At 36.7% G+C, this 18,219-nt stretch overlaps 2 protein-coding genes across 8 annotated transcripts; one reads left to right on the top strand and one right to left on the bottom strand.

The window, feature by feature from the left end:
* Positions 1-506: 506 nt before the first annotated feature.
* On the top strand, positions 507-8,934 carry LOC127811635 (protein NLP9). Of its 4 annotated transcripts, none has more exons than XM_052351662.1 (7): positions 507-670; positions 1,334-1,388; positions 1,528-2,758; positions 3,429-3,473; positions 3,605-4,357; positions 6,405-6,525; positions 7,248-8,934. In XM_052351662.1, exons 3-7 carry the CDS (start codon positions 1,808-1,810, stop codon positions 8,381-8,383), a joined length of 3,006 nt encoding a protein of 1,001 aa, XP_052207622.1. In that variant the 5' UTR covers positions 507-670; positions 1,334-1,388; positions 1,528-1,807; the 3' UTR covers positions 8,384-8,934. The 4 variants fall into 4 exon arrangements, with proteins under 4 accessions (XP_052207622.1, XP_052207623.1, XP_052207621.1 ...); XM_052351663.1 differs by having other exon boundaries at positions 513-872; XM_052351661.1 differs by having other exon boundaries at positions 513-1,120.
* Positions 8,935-10,546: 1,612 nt separating this feature from the next.
* Positions 10,547-18,037, bottom strand: LOC127811537 (uncharacterized GPI-anchored protein At1g61900). Of its 4 annotated transcripts, none has more exons than XM_052351491.1 (8): positions 17,735-18,037; positions 16,149-16,277; positions 14,845-15,699; positions 13,370-13,615; positions 13,204-13,236; positions 11,798-11,941; positions 11,604-11,651; positions 10,547-10,868 (listed from the first exon to the last, which is right to left on the bottom strand). In XM_052351491.1, exons 2-8 carry the CDS (start codon positions 16,180-16,182, stop codon positions 10,795-10,797), a joined length of 1,434 nt encoding a protein of 477 aa, XP_052207451.1. In that variant the 5' UTR covers positions 16,183-16,277; positions 17,735-18,037; the 3' UTR covers positions 10,547-10,794. The 4 variants fall into 4 exon arrangements, with proteins under 4 accessions (XP_052207451.1, XP_052207452.1, XP_052207453.1 ...); XM_052351492.1 differs by having other exon boundaries at positions 11,798-11,938; XM_052351493.1 differs by having other exon boundaries at positions 13,222-13,236.
* Between the last annotated feature and the right edge of the window lie 182 nt (positions 18,038-18,219).

The following is an 18,219-nucleotide window of genomic DNA, read 5'->3' as shown; positions in this document are numbered from 1 at the left end:
TGACGTCTTCTGCCACCATCAATGCGTTCGCTTACTCGCCTTTTGCCATAATTAATGATGTCCTCTGCACTTTACACTACCATCAATAACTCATTTTCTTCGCCTTTCGCCATTGTTGATGTTCTTATTTCTTTGTCTTATGTTTTTCTTGACTGACAATGACCTTTCACTTTTTGTTATAGCTGTTAACCTACATTTGTCTTATCGTCGGCCACTGAATAAAAAAATTGTGATAAGAAATAGTGGTTGCGTCTTGCGTGAGGGGTAATTTTAATATTTTAGTATGCATGTGTTTCATACTCTAATTAAAGTGTGTAATTGACTTAAAAATATATAATTTAGAAGTATAATTAAAAAAACAAAAAAATTTAAATATATATTGGTGCAAAATTATGTATTTTGGCAAAAAATAAAACACAGAAGAAGAATGTGGAATAAGAGGATCAGACCAGGGACGGGGGAGAAGGGAACCAGGGTATCATGGTAATTTCACAGGTTTGGTAACGACACCTTGCCTGGTTAATCTCCAGTTTGTACAGCGCCATCTCTCTCTCTCCCCCTCTGTAGATGATGAAGAAATCCTCTTCGTCTTTGCATATTGGATGGATGGTTAGGTTATTGATTTCTAAACAGCTTTCCATATTCAGCAAGTATAAGCCTCGCCTGATATGTAATAATCCTTTCTCAATTGTCTATTTTTAGCATCTTTCTCCTTCTCCCTCTCCCTCTCTCTCTCTCTCTCTCTCTCTCTCTGTCTAAACCACCGATTTTTGGATCTCCAAGCTCATCATCAAGTTTACATCTCTCTCTCTGCGTGTCTCTTTATCTATCTATCTATCTGGGCAATTAATAGTAATCAGAATTCAGCTTGGGTAAGCAAACCCTGTGTAGCAGAGTTTCTATATTTAGCAGCCAAAGGCCCCCCAATTCTGAGCCGTTACGCGACCATTTCCCCGCTGTACCTTCTATTCATAGTAAATTTCCCTCGTTCCACTCTCTGTCTGAAGTGACTGCGTGCGTTTCTCTGTCCTCAAATTTTGGACTTTTACGTCAGAGATCTCAGAGTTCCGAGGGCTCTGTCTTGTGTGGGAGTTCGCCGACTTTTCTGAAGATTTTTTAGGTCGGTTTCGGGAACTCATCGGATAAGGCCGGGGCTAGGGTTTTCGGATTCTTGATTCTCTCTTTATGTGTGGTCGCTCATCTGAATTTGGCTCCCTTCAAGTTTGGGGTGTTCCTCAATAGAATTTTTGTGATTTGGCCATTTTCTGGGCGTTTTCTTGGAAAGTTCGATGCGGGTCTTGTTTTAATCAAATGCTGTGCCTTTTTGTTGCAGTGACTCTCGGGTTGCTTTGGAGACATCAAAGTTCGTTGTTCTTATCACTTTCAAGGTCAGTGTAAAAGTCCTTTTTGTTCTTTGTGGAGAATACTTGTAGATTATTTGGTTCTTGCTGTGGGCTTTTGGGCTATGTGTAGTTATGTGGCTACATATCTTCTTCATGAAGTTTGATTTTCTTGTGGTTGGTACAGGATTTGTTCTGTCAGTTGAGGAAGACTGGAGTTAGTTGCCAGATTCGCTATCTATTTAATTGGTCAGACGAATCAGGACTTCCTTTTGTTGATAATTAGAACAGGGTGAGTTTTTTTTAGCATAACAGAGTAAATTAGAAGAGTTTGATGGTCAGATATTGGGTTCTTGGTGTGCAAATGGAGGATTTTAGGGACATAGGAATTGTGGTGAGCGGGGCTCTATGATGAAACTCTAGCGTTCATTGTTTCAGTTGGTTGAGATTTTACTTTGGTCCTGAAAATGGCATATCCCTTTTCACCTAAAGAAAAGGTTTCTGATTATTGGGCTCCTCCAAAAGCTCAGACAGAAGTTTTACCATCTGATGGTAGTGTAAGGCATTCAATTCCCGATGACCCTTTTAATAATGTGGCTGAGCTCATGAATGTTGATGCATATGCTGGATGGTGCACCAGCCCCTCAATGACAGACCAGATGCTTGCCTCTTTTGCATTGTCACCCCTTCAGTCATTGCCCTCAAGTTATGCGCCCTTTGATGCATTGAACTTTGCTGAACAAAATACTGCTTGCTTCCCTGTGCTTGATGGTGATGTTGCGTGGAATTCTGATGGCATTGGAGACAAAATGATGTTTCAGCAGATGAATAACCAAGGTGGTTGTCTAATGGATTCTTCTGGTGAGGAAGACTATGGTGCTAAAAAAGGTAATGGTTCTTTTCAGCAAAACATGTCAGATATGGCCAATTATGCCATACCTAGGCCAATGGCACAAACCCTTGCTGAGAAGATGCTCAGGGCATTATCCTGTTTTAGAGAGTCATCTGGGGGGGGCATTTTGGCACAAGTATGGGTTCCAATTAGGCATGGCAATCAGTATATCTTAAGCACTTGTGAGCAACCCTACTTGCTTGACAATATGCTGGCAGGTTATCGTGAAGTGTCAAGGGAATTTAGCTTCTCCGCAGAAGTAAAACCAGGATCTTTTCAGGGACTTCCTGGCCGTGTATTTGTCTCAAAAACTCCAGAATGGACCTCGAATGTGGCTTACTACAAGAAGGATGAGTACTTGCGGGTTGAGCATGCTGCAGAGCATAGAGTATGTGGATCCATTGCTTTACCTGTTTTAGAGGGTGACCCAACTGAAACACTGTGCTCTGCCGTGCTGGAACTTGTAACTACTAAAGAGAAACCCAATTTTGATTCAGAGATGGAGAAAGTATCTCGCGCACTCCAGGTTAGTCTTTATTGTCTATATAGTGGTAATGTTTCTGGTGCACTGCAGATTAGTCTTCATTGTCTATATGGCAATAATATTCCCTCTTGCTTACACTGTCCCCTTTTCCTCAATTATGTGTTCAAAGTGTTTGATCCTGCCAATGCTCGGAACCTGCTTTATTGATGGACATATTGCTTCTATCTATTATTGTAGAAAGACCAGATTAGGATAAAGAAAAAAATTCTTGTGATATGAATGCTCATGAAAAAGTCACCCTGACTTGCTGAGGTGGTTTTCATTTTACTTTTACATATATGAAGTGAAATGGGTCAGTAGGTGTCATTTTTTTCTGACTTATGATCACTGTTATCCTTCTTACATTTGCCTGAGATATGCCCATTCAGATTGTGAGATTGTTTTCTGGCATCTTTAAATTAGGATACTCTTGTTTTCAGGGGACAAAATGTTGCCATTTTTCATTGGCAGTTTGTTTCTTGTGCCTAATTGGCTGAAGGATGGATGTAGTGTTTCCGCATGGTTTTGGCATTTACATTCAGCTTCATTTCCTCTTTTTTCTTTTCCGCATTTGTTGTGCCTGCTATCAAAATTAAAGGATAAAAATTGGCATCTATACAAACTTTCATTTTCTATGTGCCCAGCATATGAATCTTTTAAATGCCGTTTACAGGCTGTGAATCTACGGAGCAGTCTACCTCCGAGGCTCTATTCCCAGGTAATAACAAAACATATGAATTTGATTTCCAATTTTCCATTGCAAGTTTTATATTCTCAGAGACCTTTAGGAGCTTTCAACATTAATTAGGATGTGCAGCTTCACTACTAAGCATATTTGCTATTGTGCAGTGCTTGTCGAAGAATCAAAGGGCTGCTTTAGCTGAGATAACTGATGTTCTACGAGCTGTTTGCCATGCACACAGGTTGCCTCTTGCTCTAACATGGATTCGTTGTAGTTATGATGAGGGAGTTGATGATGAAATTGTAAGAGTACGTGTTAGAGGCTGTAATGCAAACTCAAATGAAAAATATATATTATGCATTGAGGATACAGCTTGCTATGTGAATTGTAAAGAGATGCAAGGGTTTGTGCATGCATGTGCTGAACATTGTCTTGAGGAAAGGCAAGGAATAGCTGGAAAAGCTCTACAATCAAATCAGCCCTTCTTCTCCCCTGACGTAAAGATGTATAGTATCAGTGATTATCCACTTGTCCATCATGCTCGCAAGTTTGGCCTGAATGCTGCTGTTGCAATCAAGTTAAGGAGCACCTATACTGGGGATGATGACTATGTACTGGAGTTCTTTCTCCCTGTAAATATAAAAGGGAGCACAGAACAGCAACTCTTGTTGGACAACCTATCATGTACCATGCAAAGGATCTGTAAGAGTTTGAGGACAGTTTCTGATGCAGAATTAGTTGCAGAGGGTTCTAAAGTTGGATTTCAGAAGGGATCTGTTTCCAACTTCCTGCCTATTGCTTTTTTAAGAAGCACCTCTCAACAGGGAGCAGGTAGTGATTTAAATTCTGCTTACCAGATGGCACTGGATGTGTCTGACACAAGAGCTGCTGCATCAGAATCAGTTGGTCCTTGTGAGCAGGTACTCACCCTATCCATGATATCCTGACGTTATGGGAAAATATTTTCTTTCTATAATTAATACATATGTGATTTTGGTATCTAAAACTCATGCAAGAGTTATCGGCATTATTTTCTTTGGGAACCCCTGTTATCCAAGTCTCATATGCTGCCATGATAGCATGACATCATTGTATCTGTTGAGTCAAATCTTTTTGGCTTTTAATTGAAGCCATCCTTGCCAAATATACAGCAACTTGTCCATTCAGGCAACATTTTTTTGGAAAGTTTTATGTGCTTTGTTTTAGTTGGATATCTTTACTTGTAGATATTTTTCTCCACCATTCTTTACTCTTAATATGATACATCTTTTGAAATTAGTAGATGCCTCTCCATCTTTGATTTTACCTGCTTATGCATCAGCTTGGGCCTAAAAATCATGGAAGCAGAAATAGGACAAAAATAGCGCTTGACAAGGATAGTTGCTTAGCAAGTTGTGAACTACTAAGATACGAAATAAATATTGTGTGGTAACAATAAATCTAAATAAATATTGTGTGGTAACAATAAATCTATATGCATGTGAATGATAGTAGTTTCATCATTTTTTGTGTTAAATGCATTTTTGTTTTATCATACAATATATTGGCAAATCATTCTCCCTATTTGATGTATTACAAAAAAAATATCAAATTTAGGAAGTTGGAGATTTTAGGTTTTAGGATTCCTAAATTGAATAATCTAGTGAAGAAAAATGAATAAACATAAATCCACATTATTCTGATTTCAATTGCTAGCTCCAAGTTCTATTTTGTTTGAACTTGTGATATTTGTGCATTTATGGATTTGTATCTCATAATGTCTAAATTGTGCGTGTTCAAGAAGGATTAAAACAGTAAGCCTTAATGTGTTAAAGATGGACAAGGCAGCTTATTAGAATTTTCTATCCTTTTTAGTTGATGCTAGTGTTGAGTCAATGGTACTATAGACTGACTGAAATACACGCCTATACTGACTGAAGTATGCCTAAAATCTGCCTCTCTGTTATGCAAGAATCAGTTCAGTAGTTGCTTCATGGTAACTATAAAACCTACTAGTAAATTAAAAAAAAAAAAAAATTCCCTGTCCCTTTGGTACTTGTTAGAATTGTGTTTAATGAGTAAGCTGCAAACATGTAAAATTTGCAGTTCATAGTTGCTATCCAAATGGATAATGGAAATACAATGTAAACAGTCCAAAATAGGCAGCCATATGAAACCACTGAGTTATTCCATGTCATTTCCCCAAGTTCCATTAAGATAGGCAAGACTTCTATCAAACAGAAATCAACAATGAGCAAATCATTGCACTGATAGTATAGACTTCTCAATTTTGTTTATGTGCCTAGGAGAATTTGGACATTTATAATGAACTTATGTTACCTACTTGATCTTGTTTGTTGCTTGATGAGAAATTCTAGCGCGCAAAGACTGCTAGATGTCATTCAGGAACATCAGTATTATGTGCTTTGTCATTTGATTAGAACATGAAATCAGGACCGGCTCAAGGGGTTAGGGGGCCCTAAGCCATCAATAATTTAGGGGCCCCCAACCCCTTAATAAAAAATTAAAAATTTATTAATTTTATTTTAATAGTAAAATTAAAATAATTATTTATTAAGCTCAAGGGTTTGGGGCCCTAGGCAATTGCCTTACCAGCCTACCCCTTGAGCCGGCCCTGCATGAAATCTTCATTAACCTGTTCATGTATGGAAATTGTGGATGAGACAGTTTTTGACCATTGGAAAAAGAAATTTACGAAGGTATTTACAGTAATTGTTGGAAACTTAAGTTTATGTATGAAAAGATGTCTATTGTGCTTTCACGAATTCTGTAGTTAGTATTTGTTAAGCTTATATAGTTGTCACCCAAGTTATATAAACTTAACCATATATTCTTTACGAATAAAGCTAGACTTCCAAGCTTGGGCTTCAATCATAAAAGGAAATTGAATAGTAGGAGGGGGGGGGGGGGGGATAACATAATTCTGATTTGCAAATTAATTTCTCAAAATTTCTTGATTTCATGTAGATGAACGGATCAAGGAAAGTGACTGAGAAAAAGCGGAGTTCAGCAGAGAAGAATGTGAGCTTAAGTGTTCTTCAGCAATACTTTTCAGGGAGTCTTAAGGATGCTGCCAAAAGTATTGGTGGTAAGCCTACGTGCTAAGTAATCCCGATTTCTCCAACAATTTGACATGATGAGTAGCTACCATGAGAATATGCTAGTGCCTACCCTTGTGCTCAAATGGCAAATTCTTGCGTTTCATGAGGTCTTCCAATATAGAATAGCACATGATATAGCTCAATGCTTCCTGTTCCAGATTATTATTAATTGATATATCCAACATTTACTGAGGTTTGTTCAAGAATTATTTGCACAACCAACACTGGCGCGTCCACTTATCCATGAACTTCTATTAATCCTCCTTGTGTGTATATTGTATTTGCTATATTTTTCCTTCTTATTTCTCTTTTATGGTAAGAGTTGTGGAAGTGCCAGATTCACTTCCTGTGGTTGCAAAATGTATTTTATTGGTTGATAAGGACTTGTTAAATGTGTTATTTTTTACTGCTTAAAAGGAAACATGAAAGGAAGAAGAAAGTGGAAAAACAAACTGGGAAGTCTTACTGAGGGAAAGCCATGATTTCATTGTTGAACCCCAGCCATGAGTAGCATGTTGAAACATCAGGAAAAAGCTTAGAATGCTTTTGGAACTTTTTTTTGGGACACTTCTAAATCCTTTTTCTGAGGGCTCTGAAAATGTTAAAGACTTTCGAATTCCTTATACCAAGGAATCTGTACGAACTTATTTTGAAGGGTGGCCTATAATTTTAGTTTCTTGTGTTTTCTCTTTCTTTCTTCTCTTTGTAGTATGCCCTACCACACTCAAGAGGATATGCAGACAACATGGGATCTCAAGATGGCCATCCCGCAAAATCAACAAGGTGAACCGTTCTCTTAAAAAAATACAGACTGTCCTCGACTCTGTTCAGGGAGTTGAAGGTGGGCTGAAGTTTGACCCTGCAACTGGGGGTCTGGTAGCTGCAGGCTCCAGAATCCAAGATTTTGATGCTGGAAGAAGCATTCTATTTTCCAGGGAAAATATTTCTGCTAAAAGTCCTGAATCAACCACCCAAGATATATTGTCTGCCCGTCCAAACTCTTATTTTGACGTTGGGAATTCAGTAGTGAAATTGGAAAAGGAGTATTACACGGATGGGAACCAAGTAGGACTACCAGGGAGCCTGTTAACACCAAATAAGGGAGAAAATAGTTCTGACATTCTGTCAAGTGACTGTTGTGATGACTCCAAATCACCAACATTAGATGCTAGACCATTGCAGTCAGCAAGTCTGGAGACTCCAGCCTGGACCTCTTCTGAGAATGCCAGCTTGGGTTCTTTCTTTGTAAAAGGAGGAAACAGAAACTGGGGTTTAACCAAGAGTGTATTGAAACCAGAGAATTCAGATTCCCACGTTGTTTATCGCAGCTCGAGCTCCATAGCTGTCACTGACGAGATGAACCATGGTACTGGAATTGAAACTGAGAATGGGAATCTTGACCATAACCAAGCCACTTCCTCAGGCATGACAGATTCATCAAACGGGTCTGGCTCAATGATGCATGAAAGCTCATCAAGCTCTCCCAGGTTTGGTGGAGGGAAACATACTAAAATAACAAGTTCTGGAGACAGTGGGTCAATAATCACCGCAAAAGCTACTTATAAAGAAGATATGATCAGGTTCAAATTTGATCCTTCTGCAGGGTGTAGCAGTCTATATGAAGAGATTGCAAAGAGGTTCAAATTGCAAACAGGGGCATTCCAGCTCAAGTACCTGGATGATGAAGACGAGTGGGTGATGTTGGTAAGTGACTCCGATTTGCAGGAGTGCCTTGAGATATTGGATATTGTTGGCTCTCGGAGTGTGAAGTTCTTTGTCCGCGATGTTCCTTTTGCCATTGGCAGTTCTGGCAGCAGCAGTTGCTTATTGGCAAGAGGTTCTTAGGATCATAGATACCAAAATTCTCAACTTCTGGTATATCTCTCCTTCTTAGCAAGTTACCATGGCAGGCAATTACCACCATTTCCATTTCCTGCAGTTCTTGCTGTTACCACTCATTGCATGGGGCATCCATCCCCCCTTCTTTCTGCTTAATCACCCATCAACTGATTACAGCTTCAGTTTGCGACGATGCTTTATGCAGTGATTGGTTCATACAAATATACTGAAATGGTAGGGTTGGAAGAGAATTTATCAGAACAGAGCTTCAGATAAAAAATGGTGTATTTATGCCTCTGTTGGTCCTTGCAAGGATGGAAAATGGAACCAAAGCAGTTGTGCCAAATGTATAGGTCTGTAAATGCTAGAAGCAGCTATGAAAGTTGTGATAGTTCAATGCCTCCTATATATGGTTGCTCTTTCTGTAGCTTGTATAATATCTTAGTTAAACTAATATATTATATTTGGAAAGCAGGATGCTTTTGAATTTTACAATGAGTTACATGTAGTAGTATGCTGATTTAAATGAAATTTCTACAGGAGTATGTCCCTTGCAATCTGTGTCTCAAATATTTACATGTCCTTCTAACATCATTATTGGACAAAATACATATTTTAACTCTTGTGCTTTCACATTTTATTTATTTAGACATTTAAATTTTGTGTTATTTCAAATGCATATCTAAACTTACAATTTAAATTAATTATACCTCTAAATTTTTTATTGTTTCAATTACATCTTTGAATTTATTGTCCTTAATAAATTTATCGAAATGTGTAATTAATTTAAAATTTGTATATTTTAAGGATGTAATTAAAATAATAAAAAATTTATAAATATAATTAATTTAAAATTATATAATTCATAAGTGTAATTAAAATAATAAAAATTTAAGTATCTAAATAAAAAAAAACTTGCATTTGACCGGCTCCCAACTGTTCTTTCATTCATCACTGCCATGTAGTCTTTGTTTTGGATAAAAGCTCAATTTTGATCATTAATCCATTTGCAATTTGTTTGTGATGTAAGTTAGTCTTAGGGTCAAACTGAATTAATTTATCAAATATAAGGGTTGTATTATGAATTCATACTCAACTCAATTATAAATGTGGGCTCAATTTCTATTTTCAATAAAGAAAACCTAAATGTCATTTAATTTTGAAAATTAAAAACAGTATCAATTGATAAATCAATATTTATCCATTTCTTTTCTATAATTTTGTTTGTAACATAATTTTATTTCACATATATATTATTTTCCTTAGTATTTACAATTATTGATAAATATATATTCTCCAAGAAATTAAAGAAAAATCAGAGGATGCGAAGTGAATTGGACACTATGAACACCATTTTTCTAAAAAATAAACACAATTCAACTTTTTAAACTCTAATATGATCAAATTTACATTTTTATTGAACTTAATTTTTAAATTAATTTAATTCCTATACTTTAATTTTTTTTCATATAATATTCAAAACTTTTTGTTATTTCATTCATCATTAAACCTATAATTTTAAATTAATTTAATACTTATATTTTTATGTATAAAAAAGTAAAATAACAAAATAGATATTGTTCATGTTAAAATATAAAAATTAAATTAATTTAATAATATAAATTCATAAATATAATTAAAATAAAAAAAATTAAATTATCATATAAAAAAATATCTAAATACAAAAATTAAATTAACTCAATAATATAAGTTTAAATATATAATCAAAACAATACCAAATTTAAAATTTAAGAGGAAAAAAATAAATTTGACCCTCTAAACTTATGTCCCAAACAATATTTTTTATTTTTTCAAAATTTCAAAATAAACACAACACACAAAAAACTAGAAACAGGGAGGCCCTTAAAATTCAAAACGGCAATGCAAACCTCCGGGGAGGGGGGGTTTCCATTTGCAAAGCTTGTTAAAAGGACCAGTACTTGTTTATAAGGATGCAAAAGAGTCCCGGATGAGCCTCACCTAACCCTATTTAAGGTTAAAACAAATATAAAAATAAAAATACAAGTATACTTAGATATGTGGTTTAAGGGCAATTTACATCCCTGCTCATCATACATAAGCAAGAACATAGCATGTCTGGCAAAAGCCAACTGCTGCAGCTACATCTAGACTTCCTATAAGCCAATAAAACAGGTGAGAGTCCAAAACAAAGAAAAAGATGCCATCCACAAGGGTAAGGGGAGGCCTCTCTAGTTAGAAACATCAAGCCACCTTCATAATAGGTTCAGAACTACATGAATCAAGAATGGATAATCAAAAAGAAAAGAAAAGAAACAGGAGAGAAACAACTATACAAGAGAGAGAAGCTCAAAATATACATCAACATCAGGGCACAAGAAAGTCCCTTCCCCAAAGCATCTCATTCGGCCCAGATCAGCCCTTGACTACCTCCATTTTCAGTATAACAATGTACTGAAAACAAAAAATGAAAGAATGGGTACAAGGAATTCGGTTCCTCCACTTCGATAGCCTGCATTAGAGTAAATGGTGTGGTCACTAGCAGAAAACTACATGGGAACATGAAAAAACCAAGCCATGGCAGCTAGAAAACACGTCAGGAATTTCCCATTTTTCTTTCCCCCCGTCATTTTGAACTGTTAAAATCTTAACATGTTACAGCAGTACTACAGGAGATACAGGCACATGACAATGACTAACAAACTAGAACTCGTGTAGTCGACCTCGCATGGTAGGGTAAAGTTTGATATATTGTTGCAGTAAAAGAAGTTGTTTTCCATTAGCCAATCTCATTTTCTCAACCAGATCATACAAAATATCCTATGGACATGGAATTATTCCTCAATCACGTGGAAATTTAAGGGACAATTTGAATGCATGATGAACTAACATCTTTTAACAGGACCTAAATACTGTCATTAGCAAGAAAAAGAGGCCAATTTGAAATTCAAGAAAGAAGTAAGAGTCTAATGAAATTGGGACTTGAATTGACTGGTATTATTTCCATGGGAAGTACCGGAAGCCACCACTAAAGAAAGACATTAAGCTGCTTTGGAGACTGCTTCAGCAGATTGAAAAATACCAGCCGTTTGCAAAATAGAATGTGCATTCATTGCAGTACTTTTAACAAAGCACCTTTATACATTTAATGCATGCTTCTTGTGTTAGTTAATGTTTATTGGCATTGCTTAATGAATTAATCCTTAATTGACAGATATAAGCAATGAAAGTAGTCAATGCTAGATACCAGGACTTCCTAGAGTCTCGGATGTTGGCAGTGCAGGCAATGACATCTCTGCAAAATTAGAAGTACCAATTAGAACAAGGATGATAAGGAAGAACAAAAACAAAAACACAGGCAATTTACCAGTCAAAGATGATTACTAATTATTCTAATTATTTCAGTTCAGCTGAAGTCTATGGAGTAGGTACACAACTTACCAGGAGCACAAAGTGACAAGGATGTAATAGAAGATGAGGACGGCCATGGAGCTGCAATATTGTCACTCAAGTCACATGTGAAACTGAAGCCTGTAGTATTGTCATACACCATATCTGCAGGCCAGCTTCTTAGCAAACAACCTGCTATTATATGCAAATGAAAAATAGCAGTAATTATATTGTAAATTTTCTTAAAAATGACGAACAGGTAGCAATTTCATGATCCCATGAGGACTAAAAATGTCATTTCTAGGTATGAAGAGTCTTTAATATGAAAAATAAAATAGTCGCATATTTCTCATACAAACTGTTGTGATAGCAGTATGCAACCATGGTGCAATTATTAAGAATATAAGATCTCTAGAAAATGAGGCCACTTCTGACATTTTTTATATCTAGATGGGTAGTCATGGTCCATCAATGGCAATATAAGTATTACATCTAGTTTAGGACAACTCTAAATAATATTACTAGTGTATCTAAAGCTCCTGGTCCTGAAATAACAGGAGTCATATTATGTCAGAGATAATGCCACCAAACAAGAGTTGTTAGAAAATAGGATCATTTTTGAACAGGAGGATTGAAGCCCATCAAGAGGAAGACTCTCTCTTGTCTGCTTCTTTAGTGAGGCACTTCCAGACCATGGGAGAATTAAGATTTTCCTTGGCAGGCATTTTGGATATTAAGGTTATCCCCACCCACACCCCCTTCCCCCCTCCCTGCCCCACCTAGAGCACCCTTCTTCATTTGGATGGCCTTGCTAGGCACTACTCTTACTGTCATTGTTTTAAAGGAGTGCAAGCATATTATGGTGGATTGGTGCTCCACGTCCAAGTATAAATGTGAACTGGTGGAACCCCTCCTTCTTCTGGCTCTGTGGCCAATGAAGCGTAGTTCTGGGTACAATGGGATTCTTGCTGGTTTCTATTTTAAATCTGATTATATCTTCTCCTCCCTTCTGAACCCAAAACCTTTGACATTTCCAAAATATTTCCATATTACAAATAGAGTCGTGTGGATAATAGAGCTAAATTTTCTAGAAATTATTAAACGTGTCCTAGAACGCACCAAGAACTCACCTTAATTTGTCACAACAAAATTCAAAAATCTATCCTAGCATTCTCCCAGTTGATATTTTAAAAGGAATTTCACCAAATCATCCACACAGAACCATGATGCTTGCAAACCCAGGAACTTCTAGCACGCGCACACCCCCGCCCCCAGGAAAAAAATATTCCCAATATATAACTTAAAGACTGAGTGCCTTAAGTGTAAAACATCTCATAAGCACAAAAGATAGTATACTAAAATGTTAGAAGTGCAATTATTTACATTAGAATACAGCCTCAAACATAAAAAATCTAAAAACTAGATCATAAAAAGGAAAAGGAGATAAAGTGAAGCACCAGCAGATGATACAAAACCTTGCTGTCCATATGCTGCTCCAGCACCAAAAGAACATATCCACAAAGCAAGAAGAAAAAAAAAACAAAAAAGAAACACCATGTAAGATAAATTGAAAAAACAAGCAACCAGACAAGATGAATATCTATACACATACAAGGAAATTACCTTGAAGACTAAAATCCTTCAAGTCAACATCGCAAAGCTCATAAACATTTGTCATGACCCCACCTTTTTGGAGCATGGAGCCAAACACAGTTGCACATATTATGGCTTGTTTGTTTGTAATCAACATTTCCTTCTGTATGCCCGCAATGTAAGTATTTAATGAGCTACAACACGAAGGACTTGGAGCAGCTGCACTATGGCATGCTTCAATTACTTCTGTTGGCTGCCTGAAATTCAATGGACAAACTGCAAAACCAACATTTCACCACTGATTAGGAATCTCCAATGAACCATAAGGTGTGCAAAAAATTAAAATAGAAAAGAGAGGTGCAAAGCATATATCATATGCCAATATACCACCCTCATCTCTGCAAGTATTCACCCAATCACATAATTCACTAAGGCGGCCCATTTTCATAAAGTCCACTGATTGGAAGATGGAAGACAGAATCTTACTAAATCCTTCTTTAATAATACTATGCAAGCACCTGACCTAATATGCTCACTAAAGCGACCTAACAGGCAGCCAACAGAAGAAATTTTGCATGGATTTGTATTGTCAATGTGATTTTTAGAAGTCAATTGACATTATGAATGCTGTGCTACTGAACCTACCTTGGAATTTATAACATAAATTGTTTGTTGATCAAATGAAGTCATTATTATTGTTATGATATATAGTATGTTATTTAGGATTATTAATACTTATTAAATGTCTATCATGCACATACAATTTCAATTTTAAGTCATACAGGTATTCTTGGACTTTTCAAGTATTTTCTCAGGGAAGTGCCTAAAATATCAAACACAACAATGTTACTTTCTTATGATTTTAATTCATATCATCCCATGCATACCAAAATTGCAATCTTTTTTTTTTCTGTAAGTACCAAACATAGCAATCTTATCTTCCCAATAATAAGATTCCAATCAATGACATTCCCAGCAACATCACTGACTCACTACGAGGAAAGTATAAAGGAGGGAACGCAACAAACTCAACCTTAAAGTGTCCAAGTGTCTAGTGCTAGAAAGTTAAAACCAATAGAACATGTACAAATGAGTATACAAGACATTTTTAAGTGTTAACATCCAACACGGTGCCTAATTGTATTACATAGTCGCATGGGAAAGAACAATGAAAGTGGGGTTCCATTTACATTGAATCAAGTAATCAACCTTACTGTTAAACCAAAGCTCATTGAAAAGCGACTTTCAATACCACATTTCCTTATATTTCCATAATTTACCATTACAAAGCAATACACATTATGCAGCATGGATTAGTGGAAGACAGTGCACACAATTAGAAGCAAGCTAAGTTCAAGCCATCATGAAATTGAATACTACCTAACTTGTAAGAGAATTGGTAATGGCAATTTCAAATTATTTATTTATTTATTCAAAAAAGACCATATATGGGAATTGGATACCAGTAACAAGTGCTAAGAAGCATAAATATTTGAGTTTTATACCTTTGTTGACTTTACAGGAAGATAATATTCGAAATGCACTATTGGCAGCATCTAGAGAGAGTTTCCGGGCAAGCCACGAATAGACCACCTCTTTGCAATCATTAAGAGCATCCACATGATTAGGTCCTCCAATTATATTTTTATTACCACCCACCAGTGCTTGTCTAGCTGAAAGCTGAAGTGCAGACTCCATAATTGCAGGCTGGCAAATTGGTCTGCAGCACTCTTTAAGAGGATCAACACTGCTGCAAGACTCCAATAATTTGCTTGTATTAACTGTCTTCTCAAATGTGCTAACATCACGTACAGGACAAGACCCACCAGTAAGATTTGATGGCTTCACAGAGCAGATGGTAGGTATTGAACTGTTTGCCATTCTGCTTTCTAGTATACTAATGATATCTGAAAAACAATCATTAGCAGTTGTATTTTGTAAAACTAATTTATCAGAAATGGTGCTATAATGTCCCTTGAATATGCGGAGAAGACTACTGAACTGAGGGCAGCATATAACATTTCCTACGAAAGAAGCCAAAGGTTGACAGCAATCAGATGAAGTTTTGTCCATGATACTAGAAAGAGCAGAGAAATTTACAGGACATTTTCCAGTCAATACTGGATCAAATGTAGGTGGAAAGGTTGGGTACATGGGAGGCAGAGGTCCCATAGGAAAAGGATGATGTGGAAAAACAGCAGGTGATATTTCTATTGGTTGAAAGAGTTCGCTATTAGGTGGGCTGGCAAGCTCACGCGAGAAAGAAACGTGATTTGAATCAGGTTTAATTTCCAGTGCCACTACATCTTGAAAACTCGATAACCAGATCGTAAACAATAGAAAATGATGGCAAAGAGAACCTGCAATCAGGTAAGAGTAGCCTTTAGCATTCATACTAATTTGATATGAACATTAAAAGAGTGTAAAAAGAAAAACAAAAGAAAGAAAGACTGTAATCAAGAGAGGGTGACTGGCTGGGGCATTATTTTTCTCTTCTGAAAGGGGCCTCAATAATGTTGACTAGCAAATCTAAGCATAAAACTTGATAAGTTAGCAGTAGTCCTTAAATAGTAAAGAATTGCAGGAAGTAGTTTAGAAATGAATCAACCAATCACAACAGTAGTGCTCTGATGATCCAAAATCTGTGAGTACAATTATATGGTTTACAACTGTTAAATGAAAAGGGCAAGGAGTAAAATGGCTGCCATATAATTAATATCTCAGGCCAACCTTTTTTTTGTTAAGTTGTAATATGACCACACACAAAAGAAAAGCTCAGGTGACGAATTACAGAAGTTCTATTGCATACCTTTAAGACGAGTAACAGTCTTTATATAATCCATAACTTCCCTAACCCTCTGGCAACATAGAGATTAACAAAAGCAACCTGTGAGGTAGTTGATGGGCCCAAAAAGAGTTTAATGCAACACACAAGCACCTGCAACAAGTTTTACATAAGGACTAAACTCAAAAATGGAAAAAGAGTGCCATAGAAAAAGAAATGAATAACAAGCGAAACAACAAACTGAACACAAAAAGTGCAGACTGCTTTAGACTGGTTGTAGTCTATTGAGAGTAAAATAATAGTATAAAAGATAAAGTTAACTCTATATCTAACAGCTTCAACTTTTAGATCGATGGTTAACAATTCAATATGTTATTGGAACAAGCAAAGGTCCTAAATTCAAACCTCACCACCAATCACATATTTAAATTGTTGCATGTGGTTGGACCAGTTATTAGTGAAGCCTGGCCACATGAAGGAGTTTGTTAAGAGTAAAATAATAGGTTAATCCTCTATTCAACAGCTTAAGATTTTAGATCACATAGTGGTTAACAATTCAACATAGTCCAAAGACTGAAGCAGCAGAAGCAACTCACCATATTTGTATCAAAATAAAGTCACACTAGATCTAAAGTTTATGTCTTCATGCTTAACTCATTTTTAAGAAAACTTGATAGAAGTTTCAACCACTTAGCATGATAAGGGAGCTTCCACATGAGAGCAGAGATATTTCCTACTCTTCATCAATTTGATCACTCAAACAAGTAAAGCCAACAAGAATGCAAGTGAAGATCCATACTTCCAGTTGTGAGCTTGAAACATTACATCAATCCCTACCAAAATCTATGCACCCGAACATATTGTTTTCAACACCTCCCTTGTTCTGTAAATAGCATGCCCCTTCTAATAAGCTTCATTATCTAGTGTTCATCTTACAATTACGTCTTCACTGACTCTGCAGGCTTTGCAAACTCCGGCATAATGCCTTTGCAGATTTTCAAATTTCAATCATATTACATATTGTGTTTGCTACAAGTTAAACTTTAAAGATCTTACAACCAACCTTGGAATTAAGCAGCATAAAATCAGCTCATATATAAACCTATTAAATCACTGATATTTCCTCAAAAACACAGGCAAATAAGGGAAAAGAATATAACTTTACTGATCTGTTTTTACTATATAGAGGAAAAAACCCAAATGAATTTCGTATGGATCTTTTTCTTTCTTGCCCAATGGAAAAAAAAATGTATAACTTCCAAATTATGACACACTTTTCCATCCACTACTAAATCTTTTCATAAAAACGTATGATCAGTTCCGTGCTTTACCTAAAATTCAGCAGAAAACAAGACACGACAAAACAAATAGCAACAAACATCCAAAGATCTCGTAACCAAAATACAACCGTAGCACAACACAGATAGTAACTGAAACCGAATATTCTTAAAGCACTGTTAACTAAAAAAAGTAGCAGGATATTAACACAAAACACAGTCCCAAAAAGCCAATAACTTCAGGGATCAACCCGTTTGCAGGTGTCGTATAAAACGAAGAATTCGCTCAAACGCATGAGAAGAAGCTAGTGCGTGTAAGAACCAAAATTGTACCGACAGCTGGGAGATACGGGAGTCGCCGATTCTGAAGGTGCGGAAAAGCCCAGCTGGGAGCAAACTTTTCTCAGATCATCTGGCATTTACCGATTTCGAGGGCTCGAAATCAGAATCTTCCAAGATCACGCTGCGGTTGTGAGCCGATTCATGCTACTACTGAACTGATACATGTAGAGAAACCCTAGAATGAGCGAGCTGAGTAGAAAGAAGAGGACTTTGTCTGTGAGACAGTGAAAGAGTGAAACGATGGATAAAGTGAAGAGAGAGAGAGAGAGAGAGAGAGAGAGAGAGAGAGGGAGAGGGCACTCACTTTCCCCTTTGGCGGTGGCTTTTGTTCCGCTGCGCTCCAGTTTCTGGTGAGTGGGGCCCACCACACCACCTGATTCCACCACGTCATCGTAATGAGGACCGTCAGATCCTGGGATGGGGCATGCCCGAACCCGAATATATATATGGCTTGCGCCTCGTTCCGATTCTCATTT

Source organism: Diospyros lotus, chromosome 10 (assembly GCF_014633365.1).
Source record: "Diospyros lotus cultivar Yz01 chromosome 10, ASM1463336v1, whole genome shotgun sequence".
NCBI lineage: Eukaryota > Viridiplantae > Streptophyta > Magnoliopsida > Ericales > Ebenaceae > Diospyros > Diospyros lotus.
Note: the sequence above shows the minus strand (reverse complement) of the source record. Positions and strands in the feature narration are given on the sequence as shown.